The following is a 27,755-nucleotide window of genomic DNA, read 5'->3' as shown; positions in this document are numbered from 1 at the left end:
AGCTTTCTCAAGCAATCGGTCACACCCGCTAGCGGAATGAGTCCATAGTTCTGGGACAAAGAGGCTGTGCCCATCTACATGTCCCACATGGCTGTGATAACCATAGAAGAATGGGGTGGTTCATGAAGAGGAAGACAGAATAGGAGGAGGGTGTGGCAGAAGAGAGGAAGAACAGGGAGGAAGGTGAGAGTATGGGATTGAATGCCTGCTTGTCAACCAACCTTCTGAGTCCCTTGTGGTCACACACATCAGCTCTGACTCAGGTGGAATCACCAAGTTTACCAGAGATGTCACGAGCACGTCTGGTGACATGGCTACCTATGAGGACCAAGCTGGACTCTCATGTCCTTCCTGACCCTACCCAGCCGACTGCTGTCAACCCGTTCGCTGACAACATGCAGTCACTGTCTCTATGAGGCCATTTGCTTCCGCCATCTTGTTTCAGGTTGACCCCACCTGGCTAAGGGATTCACTGATGTCAGATATGGGTACCATTTCATGAAGCCATCCTGCATGAAAAATGACACCAAGCCTTCCTCTCTCCTCTACCTTTTTGTCTCTGAAGTGCCTGGGGTCTGGTCTAACTTCCCTCTTTGACTATCTCCACCCACTGGTGTAGAGAATCTGGGGAAAGTAAGAAATGGAGGTCACTGTGACTGCAGACCATCACCTGAAGCACTGAACAGAAGGTAGAACCCTAGGACAACATTTATTTGTATTATGAGGAACTTGATAGAAGATCGAGAAATACTCTGGCCATTAATTACAATAAATTATCGGTTTATGTGGATTAAATGATCAATGTCCCAGATTATCCCCAGATCATATTTCTGAATATAGAATATCCCACAAGTAAATTGATAAGGATACAAGAGACCCAGTTTGAGGTGCCCAGCACTGGAATAGCTCCTGGCTGTGGCTTCTCCCATGGGACAACACGGAGCTGCTTGTTCATGTGGCTCAGCTGTCCTCTAGTCTATCACCTAATAGCACTGATTTTATAGCTCTTCAGCTCTGGGCTTCATTTCTGTGTTAGTGTCTCACTAGAAAGGTGTCAAACGAGCCCATGTTGTAAGCGATCCGAGCACTCTCCTGTGCCTTATCTGATCAGTCTTTCTAGTTCAGGATGCATTTCAACACATTTCCTTGGCACAGGATGCTCTCCTTGACTCTCACCTGGAGGCCTCTTGCTCACAGGCATGAAGATCTGGCGTCCTGATACAGACTGTACCCATGAGTCAGTCACAGGTGCGAGCGAGCGCTTGTGAATTTCCTAGTAGGAGGCAGTGAGGACCATGTCTGGTCCGTGAATGTAGAGGGAAGCTTGACAATCACAGTTGCTTTTGAGCTAGCCCCTCCCACGACTGCCCAGTGAATAACAGATGTGGCCTCAGCTTCTGACGTCGTCCCTTAGGATGTCTGGACAGGACTGAGGAAATCCCTAAAAGGCTCTGAACCCACTCAATAAACAAATGGCCAAGGGGCTGCAGGGGTCCAGGTAATGGAGCTTCTCTGGAAGTCAGACAAGGCTATTACAGGCAGTCAAGGGTATCCTCACCAGTGTTCAGCCGGCAGCTGCAAGGAGAAGGGAGATTACTAGGGGTCACTGCCTTTGGACCGAACTGTTAGGCCCACTGATCATTTGACAGAAGAAAAGGAGGAGAGCTGTGGAGGAGGAGAAGGAAGGTAGAAAATTGGAAGGGGGAAAGAGAGAGGAAGGCGGGGGACACACAGAAGACAGACAGATTTACATTCCAGTTTTATAATGCAGGTTTGTCAGCAGGCTACCCCCGTCTTTGTTTTGCTTGGCAGCATCAGTATGCTCTGGGATCCTTCTGTCCAGCAGGAAAGAGAGACTACCTGTTTCCCTGGCATTTGGATACCCTTAGCAGCATCCTGAAGGAGCATCCCTAAGTTAGATGGAACAACCTGGAACAACGGAATGACAGTAGAACAAATACACCCATGTCCTGCGTTTGCACTTGACCTATATGTAAGGCAAATGTGGTACTCTTTCCTCACAAGGGGGTGAAGAGGAAGGACACATCAGGGTTGAGAGGTAAGAATGCTAAACTGGAATGAACCCTTGGAAACGTCAGACTGATTCAATCTGAGAGAAATCAAAGCACGCCGCCACAGCATGTCGCTCAAGTGCATCGCTTTCAGGGGGATTCAGGAGCTTGGATCCAGGACCCCCCAGACCCTGATGCAAATTGCACTGGGTGTGTATAACCAAGTGCGCGTGTGTCTGTGTCACACCTACAAGAGAGGCTGGCTGTGTAGGTAACAAGGATATATTAATTTTCTGGCCACTTAATGTGCTAGGGAAAGATTAACCAGCTGTGATATGTTAAGAGACTCAGATTTCTCCCCGTGGGATACAGAGAAGTGATTGTTTGTAGTGCTGCTGTGAGGCAGAGACAAACTCACAGAGAATGAGGTTACAATAAACACATCACACTCCAGGGCCTGCTCTGGGCATTTCCGGGCAGCAAGATCTTCCCCCATTGGAGAGAGGTGCGATTGGAAGTTGGCCTGTCCGAGGGACGTCTGACCCAAAGGCTGGTCCCTCTCTAAATAAGCTAATGCTCACCCTTTGACTCTTGGTCAAGAGTCATCCTGAGCTGAGCGCGCTGCCTTCAGCAGCATTTGGAGCCCTGTGGGTGAAGCCTCAGGAACAGCTGCCTCCAGGGACCATGTCGACCGTGGATGATATTCTAGAACATATAGGGGAATTCCACCTTTTTCAGAAACAAACATTTTTCCTCTTAGCTCTGCTGTCTGGTGCCTTCACCCCCATCTACGTGGGCATCGTTTTCCTAGGATTTACCCCTGACCACCACTGCTGGAGTCCTGGGGCAGCCAAGCTGAGCCAGCGGTGTGGCTGGAGCCAGGCAGAGGAGCTGAACTACACCGTGCCGGGTCTGGGACCTTCGGACGAGGCCTCCTTCCTCAGTCAGTGCATGAGGTATGAGGTGGACTGGAACCAGAGCACCCTTGACTGTGTGGACCCACTGTCCAGCCTGGCTGCGGACAGGAACCAGTTGCCATTGGGCCCCTGCGAGCATGGCTGGGTATACAACACTCCCGGCTCCTCCATTGTCACTGAGGTAAGTGAACTCAGGAATTAGAATGCAGTTATGATGCAAAAGAAGCAAACAGCTGAGTCTGTCTTAAGGAAGAACCAGGAAAGACATGGTTCTTATACTTGTCCAGACGTGCTTTTTGGACCCCACATGCCTTATAAACTCCTAGCTTCCTGGTAAAAACATGCAGCCTCTCCCTTGTCTGAGGTAGTTAGGGAGAACTCTGCTGATGCTGGCGGGCATGGTGCTGGGATGTGCAGGACTCATCCATGAACAGCAAGCAAGCACACATTGTGGTGCCTGAAAATGGTGCCAGATGTGGGCGTGCTTCTTCTGGGAGTCACATTTGCTAGAAGTCCTTCTATTCCACCACCACACTAATGTCACCAGAAAGAGGGTGTGACCCTCCCCTGACTCCTGTGCTCGGCTAAAGAGTATTATTATAAGATGTGCTCTTCTCTCCAGAGATATTTGTTCCTCTTTATCATGGCCAAAATGTCCACAGGAAACTTTGAGGCTATGGGATAGACCATGACCCAATTATTCTTATTAAAAAGTATAGTCACAGAGGTCGACAAGATGGCTTAGAGGGTCAAGGCACTTGCAAAGCAGGCCTGAGCACTCCAGGTCAATTGGACTGACCTCAAGAACCCACATAAAAGTAGATGGAGGGAACCACACACATGCAATAACATGGACATACCTGCTCACATGCATCATGCATCACACAAACACACACACACACTCGCACACACACACACACACACACACACACACACACACACACACACACCATGATGATAAAAATGTTTTAAACAGAAAAAATAGTCATGGGCTGAGGGCATGGCTCAATAGATAAAGCATTTTCTTGTAAGCACGAGATCAGACTCCAGAACCCACAGAAAAAATCTAGGTGTGGGCACGTCAATGTAATTCCAGCACCAGGGAACCAAAGACAGGTGGATTCCCAAGGCTTGCTAGGCAGCCAACCGAACCTAGTTGGCTATATTCAGGCCAATGAGAGGCCCTCTTTCAAAGCTAATTAATTAATTAATTAACTAATCACTCACTCATTCAATTAATTAATTAATAAGACTGGCAGCAAGGGCTGTTCTCTGGCCCTGTGTGCCAGTGTACACACCTATGCGCAATGAAAGCTCACATTCATGCACACACACACACACACACACACACACACACACACACACACACACAGAGGCATGATCTAACTGTGAAGTCTCATTCGGTGAGGAGAAAAGCAAGCATGGAAACTTGCTGTGGAATTGTCCTGTGAACACAGAGGGAGCTGTTAAGCAGCTAGTTGAAAAGGACTACCTGGGTTCTCAGAAGGTATCCTGGCCTTTAGTGGAGGAGCCTCGTGGGGGTCGTGGGGAGATCTTAAATGGGCTTCATGCCACATCAAGGTTCCTAGAATGGACAACACACTACTCTAAGACAGCTCTGCGGGGAACTCACCTCATCCCTCTGTACAGAGGTCAGGAAACTGGGACCACAGCAGAACTTGGCTGTGCACCAGGCTGCAGAATTAGAGACAGCAGACTGGATGTCAGAAGGCGGTCTCTTGTCTGCTCCATTTCCTTCGCCTTCCAAGCAAACCTGACCAAAGGTAGCAGTCACAGCAGGACACCTTAAATCCCCCTATTTAAAAAAAAAGGCAGCTAAGAGTTGTTCAGAGACCTCTCTCCTCTTGTTGCACGTGTCTTCCTCCACTCACATTTGTGTCTTATGAATGGAAGGGAGAAGATGGATTTGTCTGTAAGTCTTATGTCTGTAAGTCAAGCCACTACCTGCTTTCAGCCGATAGAGCCAATGCTTTAGCCAAATGCCAGACTCACACCGTCAGATGGAATGCTAAATGCTAATGGATTTCCAGGGGAAATCTGGCAATGTATAGAAATTTAGCATGGGTTACGGTGCAGCTGGACTATTGGCACTCCGTTCAAGAAATATTCGAGTAAGTACCACACAGTAATCACCTGAACCGTCTGTGCTCCCAGGAACTCCCAGTTAGAAATACTCAGAGAACTATGATATGAATAGATCTAAGGAGATGCTAATAACATTTTCTCCCTCTCTGCCCTCCCCCACTCTCTTCCCCTCCCCCGGCTTGGACGGCACCGCATATTTGGACAGTTTAACCTGGTGTGTGCTCACTCCTGGATGCTGGACCTGTTTCAGTCAGTAGTGAACGTGGGGTTTTTCATCGGTGCTATGATGATTGGCTACCTAGCGGACAGGTAGGTGAAACAACTGTGGGGCTTTAAAAATAACCCACAGGTTCAGACAGTACTCGGGCTCACCCACCCTGCCCGAATCCTTCTTCACCCTGAACGCACAGAGAGACTACTTGCTCCCACCCGCCTTAATGGTGGTTGCTTTATAGTCTTGGAGTTCCTTCAGCTGCTTTGATAACAATGACTCATGTTTACTCTCCAGTCCTCTGGAGGTCAGGGAAGGAGGTTTCAACCACCAGGCAGGATTCTTTATGGATTTTCCACCAATTCCAGTCTAGAAGAGGAGGCCACCAATGATCTACCCTCTCTTGTGATTCTCAGTGTGTTCTTTGTCCTCACTGTCCCCGGCATGGTCATGAGCCTTTGGGAGCTATGAGCTTCACCTATACAGGCCAGCAAATTCTCATGTCAGAAACCCAGGCTCTGTGCCTCTGTCCATCCATAGTCAGTCGTGACACTGGCCAAGCTGTGCCTCCTGGCTCTGGCTACCACCATTATGGACTCATTCACTATACAAAAGTCTCTTTTTTTATCTCATTTTGTGTGTGTGTTTGTGTGCTTTTTATTTCTTCCATACTTTTACGTTTTTAATTGAAATATTATTTCATCATCCCTGTCCCCTTTCCTCCTTTCAGTTCAGTGCCCCGCCCCCAACTCTCAAATCTATAGCCTTTCTTTGATTGTTGGTGTTGGACACATCTGTGTGGGCAAATGTGTAACTACAACCTGCCGTGTCTGTTTTGGTTGGGTATGCAGTTTCAGGGCTGACCAAGATAAGCAGTCAAGGAGCTCATGACCGGAAGTGGCTGGTTCTTACTCTTGTAGCAATCATTAGCTGCCTATAGTTCTAGGGCTGGGGTCCTGTGAGATTGTCCCCCTTCTGCATGGTCATGTCTGTTGATACTGTTTATGCAGCCATTTCTAAAAGAGGCGGCCACACAGAAGACTTTAGACTTCCTGGACCTCTGGTCCTTACAATCTTTCTGGGCCTCTTCTATGCTGTTCCCCAAGCCACAAATGCAGCAGCTATGCTGCAGGTGCACTCACTGGGCTGGGTACCCCATAAGCCATCAATCTTTGCATTGTGTCCAGTTAGTTTCCTATAATGGTCGCCATTTGCTGTAGAGAGATGCTTCCTTTTTGACGAAGAGTGGTGGCTACATTTACTTGTTGGGTATAAGGATAAAACTAAGGATTCAGTTAAGGAACAGATATCTTTGCTCTGTAGATGACCATTAGCAAGGGGAGAGTCCTCAACAGAGAGAAAAGTGAGATTAAGAAGCACTGTAGATGCCTGGGTATCAAGGTCAATGATACAATTATTCATAATGCCCCGCCCCCATGTGCCCCCATGTGCAGAGTGCCTCCCATGAGCCAGTCACGGAACTCTGTGGCCTGGACAGTTCCACTCTAACTGCCAGTCACCTAATATCATGGTGATGTGTACCTGTGCATTTGTGTGTGTGACACACGGTGTGTTGGATGATACATTTGTAGGGTCTACGTATGTGTATACAGTCATGGCTGAACAGCAATCCTATCATATAAATGTAGTCGGTGCAAGCAGCTGCAGACGATCAGATACAACACAAATAGAAAATGACACACTCTACATGTGCATTGCACTTGTTTTTAATGAGATTTAAAGTGTGCATAGCTTCTAATAATGACCGTATTAAACAATCAGCCTGCAAAAATACATATTTGACCCCGAAACATGTGGCAACTGAGTGCTGTGCCCACTGCCTTCTCAGGCCCAACTCTTTCTCTTTGCCGGGAATGTAATCCAAACGTGAGACAGCTTTCTTCGGTTATACATCAAGTTGGCATCAAAATTGCAAAGGAACGAAAGCCTCACAAGAACACACTGACTTAACAAGAGCCTGAGGCCCCGTTGGCAGCAGGACGATGGATGGATGGAGGCGGAGGCACTTAGCCAAAAGTCACAATGCATTTGTAACTGTCTGCTCAGCCTTCCTGGCTGGCTTCCTCCTGGACTGGCTGTGGGAGGCTGAGAGGTGGAGGGGGAGGTCATTAATTTGTGTTGTGATTACACAGAAATGAGGGTAGCTTTTTGCAGACTGCCCATGAAGTCAAGACAGACACATTAGTGAGGAGGTTCAGGGTCCAAACGCATTCTCTGGCCACTGGACAGCCAGCTTCGGTTTATCCGCTTCTTGGTACATCGAGGTAGACATTAACACCAGATGACTAGGAATCGTCACACCACACAGGCAACAACCTCACTCGGGCTGCTGAAGCCTGTTAATTATTCTCAGCCCACTCAAGTAGGCCAGGCCCAATCCCTCCCCACAGCACGTTCCCAGAACGATCCCACCTGTTCCCCTCCTCCTCAGGTGAGCTCACCCATTCTGTTCCTAGGCGGGTAATCTCTAGAAAGCTGCTATACCCTACTGCTCCCCTGGAGGCTTCCAACGGGTCTCTAGTTCTTTTCCCAAAGCTGCCTGGAGTTTCGCTGGCTATTGCCCTTTCTTCCGTCCCACGGGAGCGCAAGAGAGCAAAGCGACAACTAGGAACAAAAGACATGCACTTCTCTTCCGAATACGTAATGCCCACTATAGCTTTAGACCTCACACAAGAAATCAGCAATGTCATGGAAATCCATTTTACTCACAAATTATAACCAACATTAAAGTAAAAAATATTTTACCCCTCATCAAAATAATTAAGAACATTCCCTAATACCTAATAGCTGATTTGGCATGGGGTTTAGAAGAAAGCCAAGAAGGTAGTTTGAAATTATTCAGGTAAGAATATTGAATAAAGGGGAAGGTTAAGAAAAAGGAAAGAGGAAGGGAGGAAGAAAGAAAGGAGGGAGGGAGAAAGAGAAGGAAGGGGGTGGAAGGGAAGGAGGAAAGGAGGAAGAAAGGAAGACTAAATTGTCTTGCAGGAAGTCAACTTTTCTTTCTTTTTTTTTAAATAAAAAATAGTTGGGTTTTACTTATTTTACCATCACCCCCCTTTTTTACAGTAGGGTCTCATGTATCCTAGGCTGGCCTTGAACTCATGATCATGCCTCAGCCTATCAAATGCTGGGTTAGTGATACATTACCATACCCGCTTCCCAATGGAAGCCGAGTACCTAGCAAACATCGAATTCGCTTCCATCAGTCAGGGTAGACATCCTAAGCCCAAGCCCTGTTCACAGTATTTATATCAAGAACATCTAGGCATTTACGCCAATTCTAGATGGGTGGTTTCCATGTTCAGAGCTGGGGAAAGTCTTGGGTAGGCAATATGTATCTCCCATTGCAAAGAACGGAACAAAGCAATATGGACTTGATTCTAACTGCATGCTTCTAAATCTTTGTCCTGTGCCTCCCTCACCACCACTGCCACCTCTGGGATAGCTTAACATTCTCTCCTCTTCCTAGAAAGTAAAGAACACCAATCCAGTCAGCACTTCTTTGAGGCACAGACCTACAGGCCAAAGAAAACAAGACCAAGATACAGGTACCCAATGGTCTAGTCACTCTACTCCTTTTTTGGATCGGTTTTCTATTTTGAGACAGGACTCCCTTTATAGCCCAGGCTAACCTGCAACTCACTATAGATACAATTTGAATTGCCTTGAACTCTCGATCCTTTTTTCTCAGCCACATGAGCGATGAAATCACAGGTTCACACAACCACGTCCAACTGCTTTCCTGCCTCTAACTCTGTTTCTTGGGGTCTCTGGATCTGACATGTCTCTTCCCTAAGGTCTACATTTCTGTGTGAATTAAATCAAAGGTTGCTCTTTGAATCTGGCCAATAGCAAGTGAGTGCACAAGTTCTCTTTTCAGCTGCTCTTTAAATCCTTCCAGGGAATGGAGCCCTACAAATCTCAATCTCTCTCTCTCTCTCTCTCTCTCTCTCTCTCTCTCTCTCTCTCTCTCTCTCACACACACACACACACACACACACACACACACACACACACACACACACACACACACCCCTAGAGACCCTGGATCCCTCCCCTTTTAGAACTTGTGTGTGTTCATGATCATACAGACTACAGTCTGTATGTGGAGGCCAAAAGACAACTTTGTGGAATTGGATCTCCTCCCATATGTTCATCCCAGGATTCAAACTGAGGTCAGCAGACTTGTGCTCCAATCACTCGGGCCCCAGCTGCTCCTTATAACACACCTTACCAGCACACCTTACCGGCACCTCTGGATGAGTTCTCAGGGGTAAGAAGAGTGTGTAAAAAGAAAAGCAGGCGATCTAATGACAAAGGCCGAGCTCAGTAAACACATCATCTTCTACATTTCTGACCCCTCACTTGGGGTGCTAAAGTATGCACAAACCTGAGACATGAATGGTGGAAGGTAGGGCTTTAATTATTTAATTTTGATCCATTTATTTAATTGAAAAAAAAGAAGGAAAAAGAGATTGTGGCCAAAAAAGAAAGAAAGAAAGAAAGAAAAGAAAAGAAATTAGCACCACCCTACTCCCTACTCTAGCCAGTCACATGAGTGTAACCCATGTCCCACTCAGTGCCTATATTCAGGTGGTGGCACTTTGCCCCTGAGACTACCTTGGAGGTGCAGGAGCAACAAGTGCCAGTTTCAGCTCTCAGCAGGTTAGTCAAACCAGACAAACTGGTGGGCTAGAGTCCAGAAATTCTTTCCAGGTTTTCTGCCCATTGACTGAGCACATACAAACTGTCATTAGCTTCTAAGATTTCGGGGGTAGGAGGGGCAGAAGAGCAGGAGGATGGCAGAAGAGAAACTAGAGGTTTTTCAAGCTTGTTCCTGGGCTAAAGGCCCTGGACATCGACTTAAGAAAGACTGGAGTAGATGGAGTCCAGGTTTCCTAGAAGAGAAAAATCAGCCCACAGGAGGAGGAGCTGAGATGTACCATACAAGCAAGTTCTTCCTTCAGAGGCACAGGGGGAGAGGCGACTGACTCCTCAGTGGAGAGTTCGTCTAGTACCATGGAGACAAAGGCAGGGGGAGCCCTGAGGTTGGGACTGAATGTGAGACAGGTACATACAGTTAAAGACCGGAAAGCCATCAGAACCCTCAAGGCCAAATCCCATTGCACACTGGCTCTGCAGGGCTGCAGGAGATCCTCTCTGGGAACTAAGTCAAGTTAATCGTTGGGCTCTGGATGGTAGAAAGGACAACACATTTTTGTTTTCAGGGAGATGAGGTGGGAAAAGTGGCCATGATCTAGTAAAGAAAGGCCTGCAAGAAGCAGAAAATACTTAGAGAACATTTTAATATATATTTCCATATATGTGTATAGTTATATATTTCCACATATTTATAGTTATATATTTATAGTTATATATTTCCACATATTTATAGTTATATATTTATAGTTATATATTTCCATATATATTTATAGTTATATATTTCCATATATATGTATATATATTTATGTATGTATTTAAGAAAAATAAAACTAATTCAAGTTTGTGCAAAGAAAGAAAAAAAGTTAAAGAAAAAAATGAAAAATTCCAAGTGAGACCTTTGTCTTCTGCTGTGATGTGAACTTCAGAGTCACAGTCCACTGTTACTTTTGTTTTGGAAGAAAAGATACAAGTTTCTTTCAGTCATTGGGAAGACACTTACAAAATCAGAGTGGCAGAAACAACAGACTAGGGAAGTAAAGGCACAGGTGAAGGGCAGAGTGAAAAGGAGTTTGCAAAAAATAAAACTAACAAGATGACTGCTCCAGAGGGCTGTGAACGGACATGGTGGGCCGGTCTGCTAGCCAAGTAATGATTCAACGTTTAAATTATTCTCTTGGTTTTTGGGGGTTTTTTGTTTGTTTGTTTTTGTTTTTTTTTTTTTTTTTTTTTTTTTTTTGTTGGTTGGTTGGGTGGGTGTTCAAGTCTAGGGGGTTTTTGTTTGTTCTGTTTGAAACACTGACCCTAATAAGAGTCATCAAGAAATACAGGATCCCTTCCCTCCCCTGGCCTTCCTCCGCTGAAGCCACCACCGCCATCTCTGTGGCTGGATGCTGGAAGGGTCCTCCGCATTTTTGGACTCAGGATGGCAGGGCAGCCTCCCTTTATGGTTGTTGGGCTTGTGAACTCTGCCTTTCGGCTTTCCGCGTCTCTAAAATGCTTTTCATTATTTTGTGAACATGACTCAGTACACTCCCCTCTTTGCCTTTACAATTTTCCCCACTTGATATGGGAGTGTAGTTACAACAATGTTTTATTCTTGCCATTTACAGTCTTTAACGGTCTTGTGAATGGTCCGGAAGAGCTGCTGGCCCTCCAGGGAGACACCTGCGCTCATTGCATAGGCCTGGCTCAGTTTTGCTGGCAAGCTTACTAACATTGAGTGAGACTAGGAGAGGAGGGGTTTCTGTTCCATCGTTTTAATTATTTCCACTTCTGAAACATACTGTAAGTTTATAAGCAAGATGTCTGCATGGTTAGGCTTTCCACTGGAAGAGGGACATTTTAGAGCCAGCATTTTGGATGATAGTCGAAGGCTACCACCTCGCCCTGCAGCTGCTGCTCCTGGCATCGCCAGCACCATACCTGGTTCCCAATGTGAAGTACTCGCCCAGAGTAGCCGCCATCTTGGGGGAGCAGCTGCAGCCGACCAGAAGTCAACTTTTCTAGAGTCACTTTGTGATGTAGATTTTGAGATTAGTTGTTTCCTAAAATGTCTGATTTATTTCTTTACTCACAAATTCTGAAGGAGGTTTTGGAGTGTCACCTGACACCCAGGAAAGCAATTTTTCATCCGTTCTAAGCATTGAGCTCTAATAAAGAATAATGAGTGTTGTATTTAGTGGCGTGCTTACAGGCATTTAACGACAAACTTTCTAGAGAGAACATGTCCATCAGAGGTGTCTAGAAGCAGCATTTCCTCCACAGAAACAGGGTGAGAGCAGATAACCTCAGAGGCTCAGATGATCAGGCCTAATAAGCCCCAAGTAACATGTATTTTACACCTGTTTTTCTCTTGTTTTAATGTAACTTATTTAAATTGTCAGTGTATATCTCTTGATCTTTAACAATGGCTGTGTTTAACAACTGATTTGCAATTCTTATTCCTGGAGTCTCGGTCTGCTGCCCCAGTGGAAGCAGCCCAAGACACCATCTGTGGGCTAGATTTAGTTGTAACCAAATGTTCAGAATCATAAGAAACAAACTTTCCACCAGCCACACAGAGGAGTTGTTTGACTAGGCACCCTCATTTGATCTCATTTAGGAACATAACAGCCTTGTAAAAGTAGATTTTATTACTACTAGTAGCAGAGAAGGAAACTGAAGCAGGATAGAATTGAAGTACTTCTCAGGTATTATTGAACATAAGAGTCAGTCCAGACTTTGTTATAAGTCAGACTAGGATCCATCCGGGTGAGCCTGAGGCTCTGCGTCTTTACCCAGCTCCCAAGTGATGCTGTTCACCCCTCCTCCTAATGCAGGAGGTCCTGATTCCTATACTGAGTAGTAAGCAGCTAAAGGACACTCCAAACTGGTGCCCAGCTACTGCGTCTGGTTCTGTCTGTTTTTCATTGAATAATTCAAATTACTCTGGGGTGTGTGTGGCAGTAGAGGAGGGGGGCTATTTCAAGCTACTAACTCAGATATCCAACATTTCTTAGAAAAATGAAAAGCGCTGTCTCTTTCATTGGAACAGATGCAGTCTCTCTACAACATGGACTTACTTTCCCTGCTTGGAGTCTCCAATAATGTATTTCCCTCTTCCAGCCAAAGGGTTTTGACCCTCTACAGCAATAGCGCCTTGGCTTTACTGGGTACCTAAATCCACTAGGTGCGAGAAATTACCACTTGGGTAAATGTTTACAGATTGTAAATTCTAAGAAGAGTGTTGTCGGTATGCTCAGCCCATGGCTCATATACCACATGTAGTCAAGGGTAGCTAGAGCCCAGAACCACAAACTTACCAAAAACATTGAGATTTTTATGTGTTCATTTGTGCAAGTGTGCATGCATGCATTCCTGTGTGGGAGTGGTCCTGCATGTACACACACACGTGTGTGTGTGTCTGCGTGTGCCTGTGTATGTATCTCTGTGTCTGTATGTGTGTCTGTCTGTATGTATGTATATGTGTGTCTGTATGTGTCTGTGTTTGTGTGTCTGTGTGTGTATGTATGTGTCTGTGTTTGTGTGTCTGTGTGTGTGTATATGTGTGTCTGTGTGTCTGTGTCTATGTGTGTGTCTGTATGTGTGTCTGTGTGTCTGTCTGTGTCTGTGTGTCTGTGATGTGTGTCTGTGTGTGTGTCTGTATGTATGTCTGTGTGTCTCTGTGTGTGTGTCTGTATGTATGTCTGTGTGTCTCTGTCTGTGTCTGTGTGTGTGTCTGTATGTGTGTCTGTGTGTCTGTGTGTCTGTGTATATATGTGTGTCTGTATGTGTGTCTATGTTTGTGTCTGTGTCTGTGTCTGTGTGTCTCTGTGTGTATGTGTTTCTGTGTGTCTCTCTGTGTGTGTGTGTGTGTGTAGGCCAGAGATCAATGGAGCATCTTCATTTATTGACTTATTTTTAAGACAGGGTCTCTCACTGAACCCCGAACTTGTTGTTTCAACTGGACTGGCTGGCCAATAATTCCTGGGGATCACATGTGTGCCCTGCCCAGCAATGCCACCACACTTGGCTTTTTGTATAGATGCTAGACATTCAAACTCGGGTGCTCACGATTAGATCTTGGGCGTAAAGTTTGTAGGTGGCAGTGCTGCGTCACAGTATCAGAAGGTTAGAGAAGCCTCTCTGGTGGAAACAGGAACACTAGAGAAAGTGAAGCGCCCTTTTGGCAAGCTTGGCACTGAACACTGCAGGGTTACGTGACACAGTGGAAGCCATTGATGGAGACTTTGGAAGGGACACATTGTAAACGACTTTCAAGTCAGTAGTTGACCACTGAGACAACCTGACTAAAGAGAAAACTTAAACTTAACATTTCAGACTGAAACATTAACAGCCTAGGATAATTATTAATCATGCCGTGGATCATTTTCAGATGGTTAGTTAAGATCTGAACTTCTTCCTGAAGCCCCTAGCCAATCATAGGAAACGCAGCTACTGAATCCTGATTTACCATGAGACTGTGCACCTGTGCTGATAAAGACTGACTTCAGTCACCTTGTATGTATATTAGATGTAACACTGTCATCTAGGAACTACTAAACAACATTCACTAACAGTGAATTAGACTCAGCAGGAGGACGTGCTGGGAAGTGACGAGCCCCAAGTCCACTCTGAGAGCCAGCTACTTCCTTTCTTTTTCTTTTTTATTGGTTATTTTATTTATTTACATATCAAATGTTATCCTCCTTCCCAATTTCCCCTCCACAAGCCTCCTATTCCCTACCTCTATGAGGGTGTTCCCCGACCCGTCCACTCACTGCTACCTCAGCGGCCAAGCATTCCCCTATCTTGGGTCATCAAGCCTCCACAGGACCAAGGGACTCCCCTCCCAGTGATGCCAGATAAGGCCATCCTCTGCTACATATCCAACTAGAGCCATGGCTATCCCCTGTGTACTCTTTTGGTTGGTAATTTAGTCCTTGGGAGTATTGGGGGATCTGGATGGTTGATATTGTTGTTCTTCCTATGAGGTTGCAAACCCCTTCAGCTCCTACAGTCCTTGCCCTAACTTCCCCATTGGGGTTCCTGTGCTCAGTCCGATGTTCGGCTGTGTACATTCACATCTGTCCTGGTCTGACTCTGGCAGAGTCTCTCAGGGGACAGCTACACTGGGCTCCTGTCTTCAAGCATTTCTTGGCAGCAGCAATAGCGTCTGGGTTTGGAGTCCTGCAGATGGGATGGATCCCCAGGTTGGGCAGTCTCTGGATAGCTTTTCCTTCTGTTTCTGCTCCACTCTTTGTCCCTGCATTTCCTTTTAACAGGAGGAATTCTAGATTAATATTTTTGAGGTGGGTAGGTGGCCCCATCCCTTAACTGGGTGCTGGATATGGTCTCTGTGTCTGTCTTCCCTTTGTTGGGTACTTTGGCTAAATTCCAACTACTTTCTGTTGCTATGATGTAGTCCTTCAGGCTGAGTGACTTTGTAAGGGAAGTGGTGTTAGCTTACAGGTCTGGATGCCCAAGAGGATGATGGTGGCATCAGCACAGCTCTGCTGAGGCACTCACGACAGGTAACAGGATGGAGAAGGATCCTGGGTAGGAGACAAAAATCACATGACAAGATAGATCCAGAATGCCATTTGGCAGCCAGGCTCACTCATTATAAGTTACTCTCTTAAGATCTATTTCAGGGGCTGGAGCAATAGCTCCAGAGATAAAGTGTCATGTAAGCCCGAGGCTCTGAGCTCTATCCCAGAGCACATGTTTAAAAAGCAGTGATGTGGAGATGTGGAAAGGTGAATCAGCAGTTAGGAGCTATTTTTGCTCTGGAGGAGGACCAGGGTTCAATAGCCAGCACCAATGTGATTGCTCACAACTCAAGTTCTAGAGGATCCAATGCCTTTTTGGGCTTCTGTGGACATCCCGCATGTATGTGGTTTCCAGACACATATGCAGGTAAAACACTCATACACATAAAATATGTAAATCAAAAAATTAAACCAAGCATGGTTATGTATTCTTGGATTCCAACACTGGTTTCCACATGCGCACATGCACACACACATGTGCATACACATATACACATACACACAAATAGACACACAGACAGACAAAGAACTAATTGAGAATCCTAGAGCACTAGTGTGTGTGTGGGGGGTGAGTGTGTATGTGGTGTGTACGTGTGTGTATATGTATGTGAGATATGTATGTATATGTGGTGAGTGTGTATATGGTATGTATGTGTGTGCATATGTATGTGAGGTATGTGTGTGTGTGGTGAGTATGTATGTGGTGTGAATGGTATATGTATATGAGGTGTGTGTGTGGTGAGTGTGTATTTGGTATGCATGAGTGTGTATATGTATGTGAGAAGTGTGTGTGTGTGTGTGGTGAATGTGTATGTGTGTATATATATATGTGAGGTAGGTGAGTGTGTATGTGTGTACGTGTATGCGTATGTGAGATGTGTGTGTGGGGGGTGTGATGAGTACGTATGTGGGGTGTGTGTGTGTGTGTGTGTGTGTGTGTGTGTGTGCTGGGAGGAGGTATGAATCCATACCTCTAGAACTGAGGCCTGGCCTTGGATTTTGATCACATCTTTATAATGTCTGTGAGTCTTCACCAACTTTTCATGAATCCAACTGTGATGGATGGTATCGTCCACTTCTTGGGATATAGAATCACCTATTAAGACAACAGTGTGGGAGAGCCTGTGAGGGATACATAGACTAGATGGCAGATCCACCTTGACTGTAGACATCATCGTTCTGTGAGCTGAACTCCTGGCTGGCCTAGAAGGAGCATGTGAGTTGAGCTCCAGCATCCACCACTCTGCTTCCAGCTGCCTCAAACTCCTCACGTTGACGGCCCCTCCCCTAGAATCATCAGCCAAAATAAAGCCTTTCCTCCATCCATAAGCTGCTTTTACCAGTCCACAGAGCTAGAAGAAACAACTAATATACCAACTGTCCTGGTTCTTCTCCGCAGGTTTGGCCGGAAGTTCTGCCTCTTGGTCACCATCCTCATCAATGCTATCTCTGGGGCTCTCATGGCGATTTCTCCCAACTATGCCTGGATGTTGGTGTTTCGCTTTCTCCAGGGACTGGTCAGCAAAGCAGGCTGGTTAATTGGCTACATCCTGAGTAAGAAGGTTTGAGGTGTTGTTGGGTGCACATGGGGACTTTTAATCAGGTGGAACCTGAGCAGGAAGACGGTGCTGACTTTTATTCTGTACCTAAAGAATTTCTTACCAGGCGTTGGTGACACAAGCCTTTAATCCCAGCTCTGGAGAGGCAAAGACAAGTAGATCTCTTAGTTTCAGGACAGCCAGGGCTACATAGAGAAACTCTGTCCCAAAAACGACCTCTCCCAACAAAAGAATTGTTTAGAATATTTGTTTTCTGAGCCCCAGGGTATTATATGGAGAGAAAGTCTAGCCTACCAAACCTATTCAGACAGAAGACTCTAAGGTAAGAGGTGTGTGGGAGGTGAGTAATTCTCACCCGCACTCCACCATTCTAATAGATCACTTAGACTTACACACAGGGAAGCCAAGGACACAGCGAGGCCGTGAACCTTTGGTTATTCAACAAGATCTAGAACCGGCTAGGAGACAGGCTTTGGCATGCCGTTGGGGGCTTCTTCATTAGGGTAACAGACCTAGGAAGACCTGTCTTAACTGTGGACAGCCCCATTCTATGAGTTAGGGTCCTGGACTAAGAAAAGTAAAGAGTGAGCTATAGAATCTGGGCGATAATTATCTCGGTAGTAGCCAGAGTTACAGTTAAGGCCCTTGAGGTACAAAAGCGGGCTTAATTCTACAGCACAGCAGCTCTCTAGCACTTGAGGAAAATCCCCACCTAGTTAATATACAATTTTACCTGGCAACATGAATCTGGGGGAATTTCAGGGCAGAAAGAGAACATTATTCCCTCCAGAAATAATAAGTGGTTGGTGAATGAAGAACTTAATGCATGAAGCTATTCGACCAATAATTTGGTTTCTAGAACACAATGTCTAGAAATCCATTATTCCGATGTACACTTTGTCATTAATCTCACCCTCTCACCGCCCATCACATTCTTGATACCTACCTTGTGACTCCTCCCCACTCCAAACCCACATCTCCCAAGCCCTAGCCAGGACCCCGGCCACTTTGGAAGATAGACACACATTTGTTGAACACCATTTTATTTAATCAAATTGGCCATTTTGAAATATGGTTTTCAATAACTTATAGAAATAGGTTGAGGGGTTGGGGATTTAGCTCAGTGGTGAGGCGCTTGCCTAGGAAGCGCAAGGCCCTGGGTTCGGTCCCCAGCTCCGAAAAAAAGAAAAGAACCAAAAAAAAAAAAAAAGAAATAGGTTGAGCATGCATGTCTGCTCAGTTAGAAACCATTAAAATCCTTAACAGGATCGCAAGACATCTAAAGCAAGGACTAAGGCTTGTGGGATATGTGAAATTCTAATTTCAGTGTCTTTCATATGAAGACCACTTCTCTCCCAGCTCCCTGCCTACAGACCCCCATGTCTGCCATGATGCAGGCCTGAGGCAGCGAATAAAGCTGATTATTTCTCCATGGGCAACTCTGGCTGGTAACTTGCTTCTCAAAACCTATAAGTTCCGACATGTATGGTTTCCACTTCTTAAGCCCTCACTACTCCCACCATAAAGGTTTCCAAGAGACGTGTGTTTAACAACTCATCTGCAAGGAGTTTGAAATTCTTTAAATGAATATTTTACAAGCTAGTTGTAGCCGATTCCTGCCCCCACCGCTGAGATTCTAAGTCCACTGCCCGAGTAAGCAGAATTAACAAGGAAGTAAAAGCAGCTTGAATGTAGACATCCATTTACATTTGAAGCATCCGTGGCCCAAATTCAGTTCTTAATGCGTTAGTTCAGGCTTTGAGTTAGCACTGCCTGGTTTCTGTATGAAATGTGTGTGAAATACGATTACATGAAGTTTAAAAAACATACAGGCTTAATTTAGGATTTTCTATACTGCTCTCCAATGTAAAATGTGTGTGTGTGTGTGTGTGTGTGTGTGTGTGTTATGTGTGTGTGAGCTGTGCGTGTATGTGTGTGAGTTGTACGTGAAGTTTAAAAAATATCATTTTATGCTACTGTATCTTATGTTTGCATGTATATGTGTATATGCCGCACATGAGCAGGTACCTGTGGAGGGGGTCAGATCCTGAGACTGGAGTGAAAGGTGGCTGTTACCTGACAGAGGTGCTGGGAACCAAACCAGGTCCTCTGTAAAAACATCAAGCGCTCTTAACCACTGAACCATCTCTCAGCCCCTGACATTCTTTTGTTGTTGTTGTTGTTGTTGCTATTTTTATTTTGGTTTTTTTTTTTTTGGCACAAAGACATGTATGTAATTCAGAATGGCCTTGAACTTACAAGAATCCTCCTGCCTCTACCTCTCTGCCTCCCGATTACTGGGATTATAGGCATGTCGTGTCATACCTAGCTTTGTGCCAAGTATTGTAAAAGTCGAAAAAGATTCGTTCATTTTGTTAACACGGTTCAGTTGAGGCGAGTTTATAATTAGTACAGTAGCAAGAACTGCAACAAAATGCCCACTACCACCACACACACACATACACGCACAACTCACATACACACAGCACACACACACCCATACACACACACAACACATACATACCATACAAACACCATACACACCCATATACACACAACTCACACACATACACACAACACAGACACACCCATACACACATACACACACAACACATACATACCACACAAACACCATACACACACACACACACACACACACACACACACACACACACATTTTACATTGGAGGGCTGTATAGAAAATTAAGTCTGTATTTTGAAGGTGGCTGCCTTAAGGTTGGTTGGGAGGCAGCTCTGGCCCATGCTGACCACATGGAATCTTTTCTGTAGTTACAGAATTTGTTGGGCTGGGCTATCGCAGAATGGTGGGGATTTGCTATCAAATCGCCTTCACCGTTGGCCTCCTGATCCTGGCTGGAGTGGCCTATGTGATTCCCAACTGGAGATGGCTACAATTTGCTGTGACTCTGCCCAACTTCTGCTTCCTGCTCTATTTCTGGTAAGTCTGCTGGGAACAAAACGAAGACTCATCAGAATAATCTATTCCGTCCAAGTCTTCCTTCCCCACAAACACCCTGCTTGTAAATGTCAAGGCGGTGTTCCCCTGGCCTGTGTCACAGGAAGCCATAAAAACCACACAGTCCCCTGCTGGAAACCCAATGTCCTTTAGATTGGGGCACAAGACTTTTGTGACCTGTTTCTTTTATTTCCTGTTATTTATTTGATGTTTTGCTCCCAGCAGCCAGGGTCTGATTTGGATGGCACACCCTTCTTAAAAAGTCAACAACGTTTCCCTTTGTTGTTATCTAGTTACTCCTTTACAAAACTCTAAGATGGCCAGGCAGAACCGGAAATGACTCCATCACTACTTTCCCATAGGCATGACCAAGGCAGACATCCTTAATCAATCACTAACAGCAATTATCCCAAAAAAGGCCAACATGGCAATCCAGATAACCCATACTGATAAATCCAAGTTACCCAGACTACTAAAACATATTGATCATTCCCACCCAGGGAAACACGTGCAGACCAGCAAGTTGGTGAGGAGTCATTCATCAGAATATGGTGGTTTGGAGGGCTCTTTCTAGGGTATGAGTTGAGCATCGGATCTGTCAAACATGCCAAAAGAAGGTCATGTACAGATTATCTAGGACCCATGAGATTTAAGGATCTGAAATTCAAGTAAATTGTATCTTGGTCGCATATAGAACAAAAGACCAGTAAGTGCAAGTGAACAGTTAGAAGATGAAGGGCCGAGAACCAGAACTCAGGAAATAACCGATGTTGGAGAGATGGATAAGTGCTTTCCACACAAATGCAAAGACCAGAGTTCAGATCCCCAGCACCTATGTAAATGCCAGACAGGTGGGGGCCCGCCTGTGATTTCAGAGGTTGAAGGGCAGAGCCAGGGGATTCCTGAAGCTTGCTGGACTAGTCTGATTGGCAAGTTCTGGGTTCAGTTGAAAGATTCTGGTATTCTACCCCATTGAGCAAGGTGGAGAGCAATGAATGATCTCCCAGCACCAGCCTGAGGTCTCTACACACAGGCACACCACACACACACACACACACACACACACACACACACACACACACACAACCAAACACACATAGACCTGCACAGGCACACGCATGCAAAACTAAAGGAAGGAAATGAATCGCCAATCTGAGACCAAAAAAGCTGAAACAAAAGGAACAAACTGGCAACACTGTAGGAAAAGGGGGGCTTCAGGGGCAGATGTAGGAGTGGGGGGGGGTTCACAGCAGTTCTGATAAATCTTCATCTCTCCTGAAACTTCCATCGGTTCAGCCCTGGTGGGATCTCTCCAACATCAGTAAACCCATGGCTGCATCTCTGTAGGTCACGTCATACCAGGATCTGTGGTAGCTTCCTGTCCAAGGTACTCCCACAGTATGGCCCAAGTGATTGCCAAACTTCACATAAACACAGAAAACCCTGATGTGTGCATCTAGCAATCTGTTGAGTAAGCCCCAAGTGCCACATCTCGGCTTGGATTGAGCCAGAGTTTCTTCCCCTGGTGTTCCCAGGAAAGCCTAGACCACCTGTATATCCCACCTGTAAGCTGTCCAAAGTTCTACCTTCTCCCAAGTCCCCACTTCTTTGTCCCCTCCGCCTCCCAAGATCTGGCAACAGTGGGGAGGCCATTAGAACTATTCATGGGCAGCTAGAAAAAGTGACCCTACAGCATCCCAGTGGTTGGCTGCTGAACAGGCCACACTCTGGGTCTTGACCCCTCTTAACAGAGCAGTTACCACATTCCTCTCTCAAGTGGCCCTCCTACAGAAAGATCCAGCCCAGGTCCCTCTAGGCTCTACTTTTCCCAGGGCAGTGAGCCACCAAGACTCCCAGCCCTTATGCCTTTAACCCAGTGAGCCTAGCCTTTCTAGCTTCCAATGTAGCTGGCTGCCCCTCCTCCCCCACCCACACCTCCCTTCACCCTGACCTTGACTGCTCTGATGGCTTCAGGACACAGGTCCTTGGGGACTTGTCAGGGCTGCTTGAGCCTGCTATGTCAGGACCCAGAATGCTTGCTTAGCAAAATACCCTAGGACTTGCAGGGCCTTTTTTAAGCCTGCTAGATCAAGCTCAAAACTTTCAGTCCAGTTTCTGCATACTGCCTACCACCTCACCACAGAAGCTCACCTCATTATTTTCAGCATGAAATATATAAAAAAATTCATAAGTCATACTATATAACATGTCATATATTATCTATAATATATAGCCATATAACCATATATCAGCTGTGTCATAATATTTAATGCATGATATATGTGTGTATATAGCATATACATGCTTGTTTCCTTCCAAGATGATTTGCAACTCCCTCCTCTATTCCTTGACCTTAGTTCTCGGGCCCAACCCTCCCCACTCTTTCCCACCCCTCCTCACCCATCCCCACTCCTCTTCATCCCTTCCCAACCCTCCCTAAACCTTCATACCTTTCACCCTTCCTTGCCCCTCCACACCCCTCTTCATCCTTCTACATCCACCTCTCACCCCTCCCCACCCCTCCCTGCTCTTCCTCACCCCGCCACACCCTTCCATACCCCTTCTTACTCCTCCACACCCCTCTTCATCCCTCTACACCCCTCCTCACCCCTCCCTGGTCCTCCCCACCCCTCCCCATCCCTCCTTGTGATGACACAAGCTCCATGTCTAGCTACTCCCTGCTTAGCAGCTCATGTGCTCCTGTTCAGGTTAGGAGTCTCAGAGGAAGAGGCCTGAAGGCTTCCTGGACTTGTGCTGACTACAAGTCAGCACTTAAGAGAAGACAGAGCCCCCACATGCCCTGCACAATATCCTTGGCCTGCTTGGGTAAATCCAACTGAACCTCCCCCTCCCCGTGCAAAGTGCTCCCACTGTGCATTGGCAGTGGACAGGCAGCAAGGTAGCCCTCCCTGATCTTACACCCTAGGTGCATACCGGAATCTCCAAGATGGCTGATCTCCCAGAACAAAATCGTAAAAGCCATGAAGATAATTAAACATATTGCTAAGAAAAATGGAAAGTCGGTGCCGGTCTCTCTTCAGGTGAGTTGAGGCCTTGGGCGTCAAGTGGGGGATGCTAAGAAGGGAGGGTAGGAAATCATGCCACATGTGCCAGTGATCCCAGCAGAGAGGCATGGAACCCACCTCCTTGCATCTTGGCTGCATTATAGGAATAATAGATAGATAATAATATAGAGTAGAATATTTCATTCACAAGATTCATAATCCCTGAGAGAATAAACAGATGTCAAACATCGGACTCAAACCAGATTTAAAAAAAAAAAAAAAAAAAAAAACCAAGTCAGAGAAGGAGCCGTTTCTATCTTGTGAAGCTCAAGGTTTTACTGTCTGCTCTGCCTCCTACCCAAGATGCTGTTCTGCTTCCTACATGCCCTGTTTCCCCGAGATAGGGTCTAGATCCATGAAGGAGAGTTCTGAACACAAATAATTTGATAGATTATTTTGGATCTAGCCATTTGATCTGTGTTTCAGATTTTGCCATTAGTAGATCTCAGCACTCTGAAATCAAACCTGTCTATCTGATGGGATAGAAAGGAGAAATGGATTTTAACAGAAAATCGTGTTCAGGGTTGGGGTGTAACTCAGTGGATATGGTACTTGCCCAGCGTGCATGAAGCCCTGGGTTCAATTCCCAGGGCTACACAAAACCTTTGGGTGTGCATGCCAATAACTCCTGAACTCCGGAGGCTCAGCAGTTGACATTATCCTTGGCTACATAGTGAGTTCAAGGCTACCCCAAGCAGAAATGATGCTTCGAAAGAAAACATTAAAAAGAAAATTCTGTCTAGGTATAAGTAAATCATTTCTGAGTGAGACTATAGCATAGGTTAGTGGGTTAATTGTAAGATTTATGTGACTTGATTTGAAAGACCCAGAGACCGTAATTTGTGTGTGTGTGTGTGTGTGTGTGTGTGTGTGTGTGTGTGTGTTAGACTTTAGGTTGATGTCAGTAATCATCTTAGATCACTCTTCCACCTTATTCATTAAGGCAAGGTCTCTCAATCAAACACAGAGCTCACTGATGAGGCTCGTCTTGCTAGCTGACTTGCTCTGGGAATCACAGGCTGCTGACCACAGCCACCCAGCATTTAGATTGATTCTAAGGATCTGAACTCTAGCCCTCATGCTTGTATGACAAGTGCTTCAACTGCTGAGCCTTCTCCTCAACCTCGTGGCGCTTTATTCCTACTGAGCTCCAAGTGAAGCTCTCGCTGTCCCAATGTCACAGTCTCAAACCTGAGCTTCCTTCCTACTTCCTGCTTCCCCTATAGAGGGGTCCAGATTGGTCCCTCTGGACCACAGATCTGGGGCTCCATAGTACCCCAGTGTACCTTATTCATCACATGCCATGAGCGACATATCTATGTCCCAGGCCCTCTTCTGTACAGTGGAGTGAGATAGAGACCCTAACTTCTAGGGTAACGACTACCAAGACCATAGGCTCTGGGGCCAACACAGGACTGAGCCCATGATGCATACTCAGTAGGTAAGTGCCGCTACTCTTCTCTTTCGGACCTAGAGACCCCTTCTAACAGAAAACACCCTTCTTGCTCTTCTCTTAGAACCTGACACCAGATGAGGACGCTGGCAAGAAATTGAAACCTTCAATCCTGGACTTGGTCAGAACCCCTCAGATAAGGAAACACACGTTGATCTTGATGTACAATTGGTAAGGAAATCCTTTGTTTTAGCTTAAATTCTTCTGCATTCGTACAATTACAGTCACTCTCGTAAAAGAGAGGAAAGAGTACACCCTTAGATTATTACCCTCAAAATAGCACTTCCAGAGGGTGTTGGCCTGTAGCTCATGGACAGCAGTTTCTCCTGATAACATTTTCTTCAGACAAATGTGAATCTTGGCTTGGGATTGGGGCAGAATTTCCAACAATTTATGAAGTGGTCCTTGACATAATTCTGCTGTTTTCTAACTCTGTGTTTATACGAAGTGACATTCTCTGAATTGAGAATTACGGAAGTATCAGTCAGTTCTGAAAAATATTGAAGGTGAACTTTGTCTTGCCTCGTCAAGTAATATCTAATTATTTACATAAGATAAATATGGGGCTGTAGAGATGGCTCAGTGGTTACGGTTACCTGTGGCTCTTAAAGAGGGACCTGGGTTCAGTTCCCACCACCCTCATTACGGTTCACATTGTCTGTAACTCCAGTTTTAAAAGATTGGTCACCATCTCTGGCCCCCATGGGCACGTACATGCATGTAAAACATCTATACATACAAACCTAAAATAAATAGTTTTTAAAATAAGCATGCATATCTGTACCATTAACACACAAATTTGATTTCATCTTAATAAATGGTAATATTATGTATAAGCCAAAGAATTGTTTTAAATTTCTTCATAATTATCAGCAAGTGTTAGATTTATATGCCTATCTTATAGCCTATATAACAAGAGGCTCATAAAAATATCTTCGGCGAAAATCAGTTGGGAGTATAAAAATATTTAAGGAACCCTGGCCTGTGACCCAGCTACCAGTAGGGTTTTTTTTTTTTTTTGTTTGTTGATTGGTTTTTTTTTAACTCCCCAAGTGGTTCTAATACATAATCCAAATTGAGAAGTATTAGCATAGATTATTTGATCCAGAGTATAGCTCTCCACAGATACTTAGCGCTAGTGAAGAAAGGCCTTTCCCACTTCTTTTACTTGGAAGAGAAAACAAACAACAACCCACCCAGAAACGTATGAATTAGACAGCTGTGACTCTACACTGCAGGGCCCAGCTTCTCAGGGCTGGCTGAGAGGGCACAGGCACAGGCCCTGGTGTCAGTGCGAGGACATTCTGAGGAGGCTATTTCCCCCACAGTGAGCACTGCCCCTCATCTTGGCTGCAGAAAAAGACCTCACTGTCTCACTGGCAAAAGCCACATTTTTCACAGTCCTGCAGAGGCAAGGAAAGTGTTGACCTTTGGCCACCGTCTCCTTCCCCTTGCCTGTTAGTCTCGGATTTTCCATTAAAGTTAACAAAATTAGAAACATTGTCCGAAGGCCAGGTACAACCGGTCAGAGAAGAAAGCATTGTGAAGAGAATCCACACATGCCGGGTTTTCAGGTTCCTGAAGTTTGAATGAAATAGTCATGTCTTTTCATCGGAACTGCTTTAGAGGGCCACAGAGAGGCTCGGAGGCTGCTTGGTAAAGCATTTGCCATGCAAGCAGAAGGACCTGAGTTGGGACACCCAGCCCACATAAAAAGCTGGATTAGAAGGCATGTGCCTGTGATCCGAGTGCTGGGGACGTGAGCCAGGAGGATCCCGGGGGCTTGATGGACATACAGTCTAGGCAATCAGGGGGCTCCAGGTTCAGTGAGCAACCCTGTCTCAAAAGGCAAGGCAGAGAGAAATAGAGGGAAAGGCAGGACATCAACTTGTGACATACACATACACCTTTACATACACAGGAACGATTGTACAGATACCACACACATACACACATACTATATAAAGAACATTATATTAAATATATATGTGTGTGTGTATACACACACATACACATATGCATCATAACATATACACATACATATACACACATAATATATAAATAACATTATATTAAATATATATGTGTATATACTCACATACACATACACATACGCATCATATACATATACACATACATATACACACATAATATGTAAATAACATTATATTAAATAAATTCTATATTTTCATATACATACACATTACCTATACGTATACCTATACAGTACATACATTATACACACACATACATATATCTATATCTCAAAGAGAGAAATGCTTGACAACCAGAAACCACTGGCCGTCATCATCCCACTAAGTCACCCCGTCAGGACTTCTCACTGGGCCAATGAATAGGAAGTTCCCCAACTGTTTGCAGGCTCATACTTCTCAGGTCCCTCCAGCCACAGTAAAACAGTGGACACAAAAGCAATGCCACAGATGGGAAGACAGAGGAGAGGTCACAGGCAAAGGTCGCTGCCACCCGGCTCTCCTCTTCCCCAAGGCTCCCCTGGCAGCACTGTGTGCTTGGCCTGACTTTGACTCTTCTCTTTGCTCAGGTTCACGAGCTCTGTTCTCTACCAGGGCCTCATCATGCACATGGGCCTTGCAGGGGACAACATCTACCTGGATTTCTTCTACTCCGCCCTGGTGGAGTTTCCAGCCGCCTTCATCATCATCCTCACCATCGACCGGGTTGGTCGCCGCTATCCCTGGGCTGTGTCAAATATGGTGGCAGGAGCAGCCTGTCTAGCCTCTGTTTTTATCCCTGATGGTAAGTTCAGAAAAGGGGTGGCTTTGAGGAGAGCAGGCCAAGTACAAAGCCTCACTAGAACATTCTAGCAACTCCCTTGACCTCTGTGTAATCCTGTGCTGTAAATAAGGAAGATCCCATACTATAAGCAACTATCTTGTGTCTTTCCTTATGAAATGTTTGTTTGAGAAAAGGGACAAAGGGCTATAAAACAATCCTTTTAGCCACACAGAGCTTCCTGTGAGTCCATCATAGACAAGCAATCACTTGCAAATATGCCCACAGCTTACTGGTTCTCTGGGACAACCTCTATGGAGAGGACTCTTTGGAAACTGGCATCATACTATTACGATGCTATTATTAAAGCTAAGGTGTAACATTATAATTCTCTTAGAGGTAGAACTATGGAGACAATGTAAAGATCAGGAATGTTCAGGAGTGGAGGGAGAAGGGCAGGAGAAGACTTTTAGGACAAGAAAACCCTTTG

The 27,755-nt window shown here is 45.5% G+C and overlaps 1 protein-coding gene and 1 pseudogene across 1 annotated transcript in view; one reads left to right on the top strand and one right to left on the bottom strand.

Annotated features, from left to right (window-relative positions):
* The first annotated feature begins 2,608 nt into the window (after positions 1–2,608).
* Positions 2,609–27,755, top strand: part of Slc22a2 (solute carrier family 22 member 2) — a 42,203-nt gene continuing 17,056 nt past the window's right edge. Inside the window, 7 exon segments of the mRNA NM_031584.2 lie at positions 2,609–3,110; positions 5,241–5,344; positions 16,860–17,014; positions 19,810–19,978; positions 22,923–23,037; positions 24,579–24,685; positions 27,075–27,289. Of these exon segments, the coding sequence (NP_113772.1) occupies positions 2,697–3,110; positions 5,241–5,344; positions 16,860–17,014; positions 19,810–19,978; positions 22,923–23,037; positions 24,579–24,685; positions 27,075–27,289 (1,279 nt within the window). The 5' untranslated portion in view covers positions 2,609–2,696.
* Positions 11,348–11,893, bottom strand: LOC103690972 (protein LSM12 homolog pseudogene; annotated as a pseudogene).

Source organism: Rattus norvegicus, chromosome 1 (genome assembly GCF_036323735.1).
Source record: "Rattus norvegicus strain BN/NHsdMcwi chromosome 1, GRCr8, whole genome shotgun sequence".
In the NCBI taxonomy this organism is placed as follows: domain Eukaryota; kingdom Metazoa; phylum Chordata; class Mammalia; order Rodentia; family Muridae; genus Rattus; species Rattus norvegicus.
This window is presented reverse-complemented; position numbering and strand designations above follow the sequence as displayed.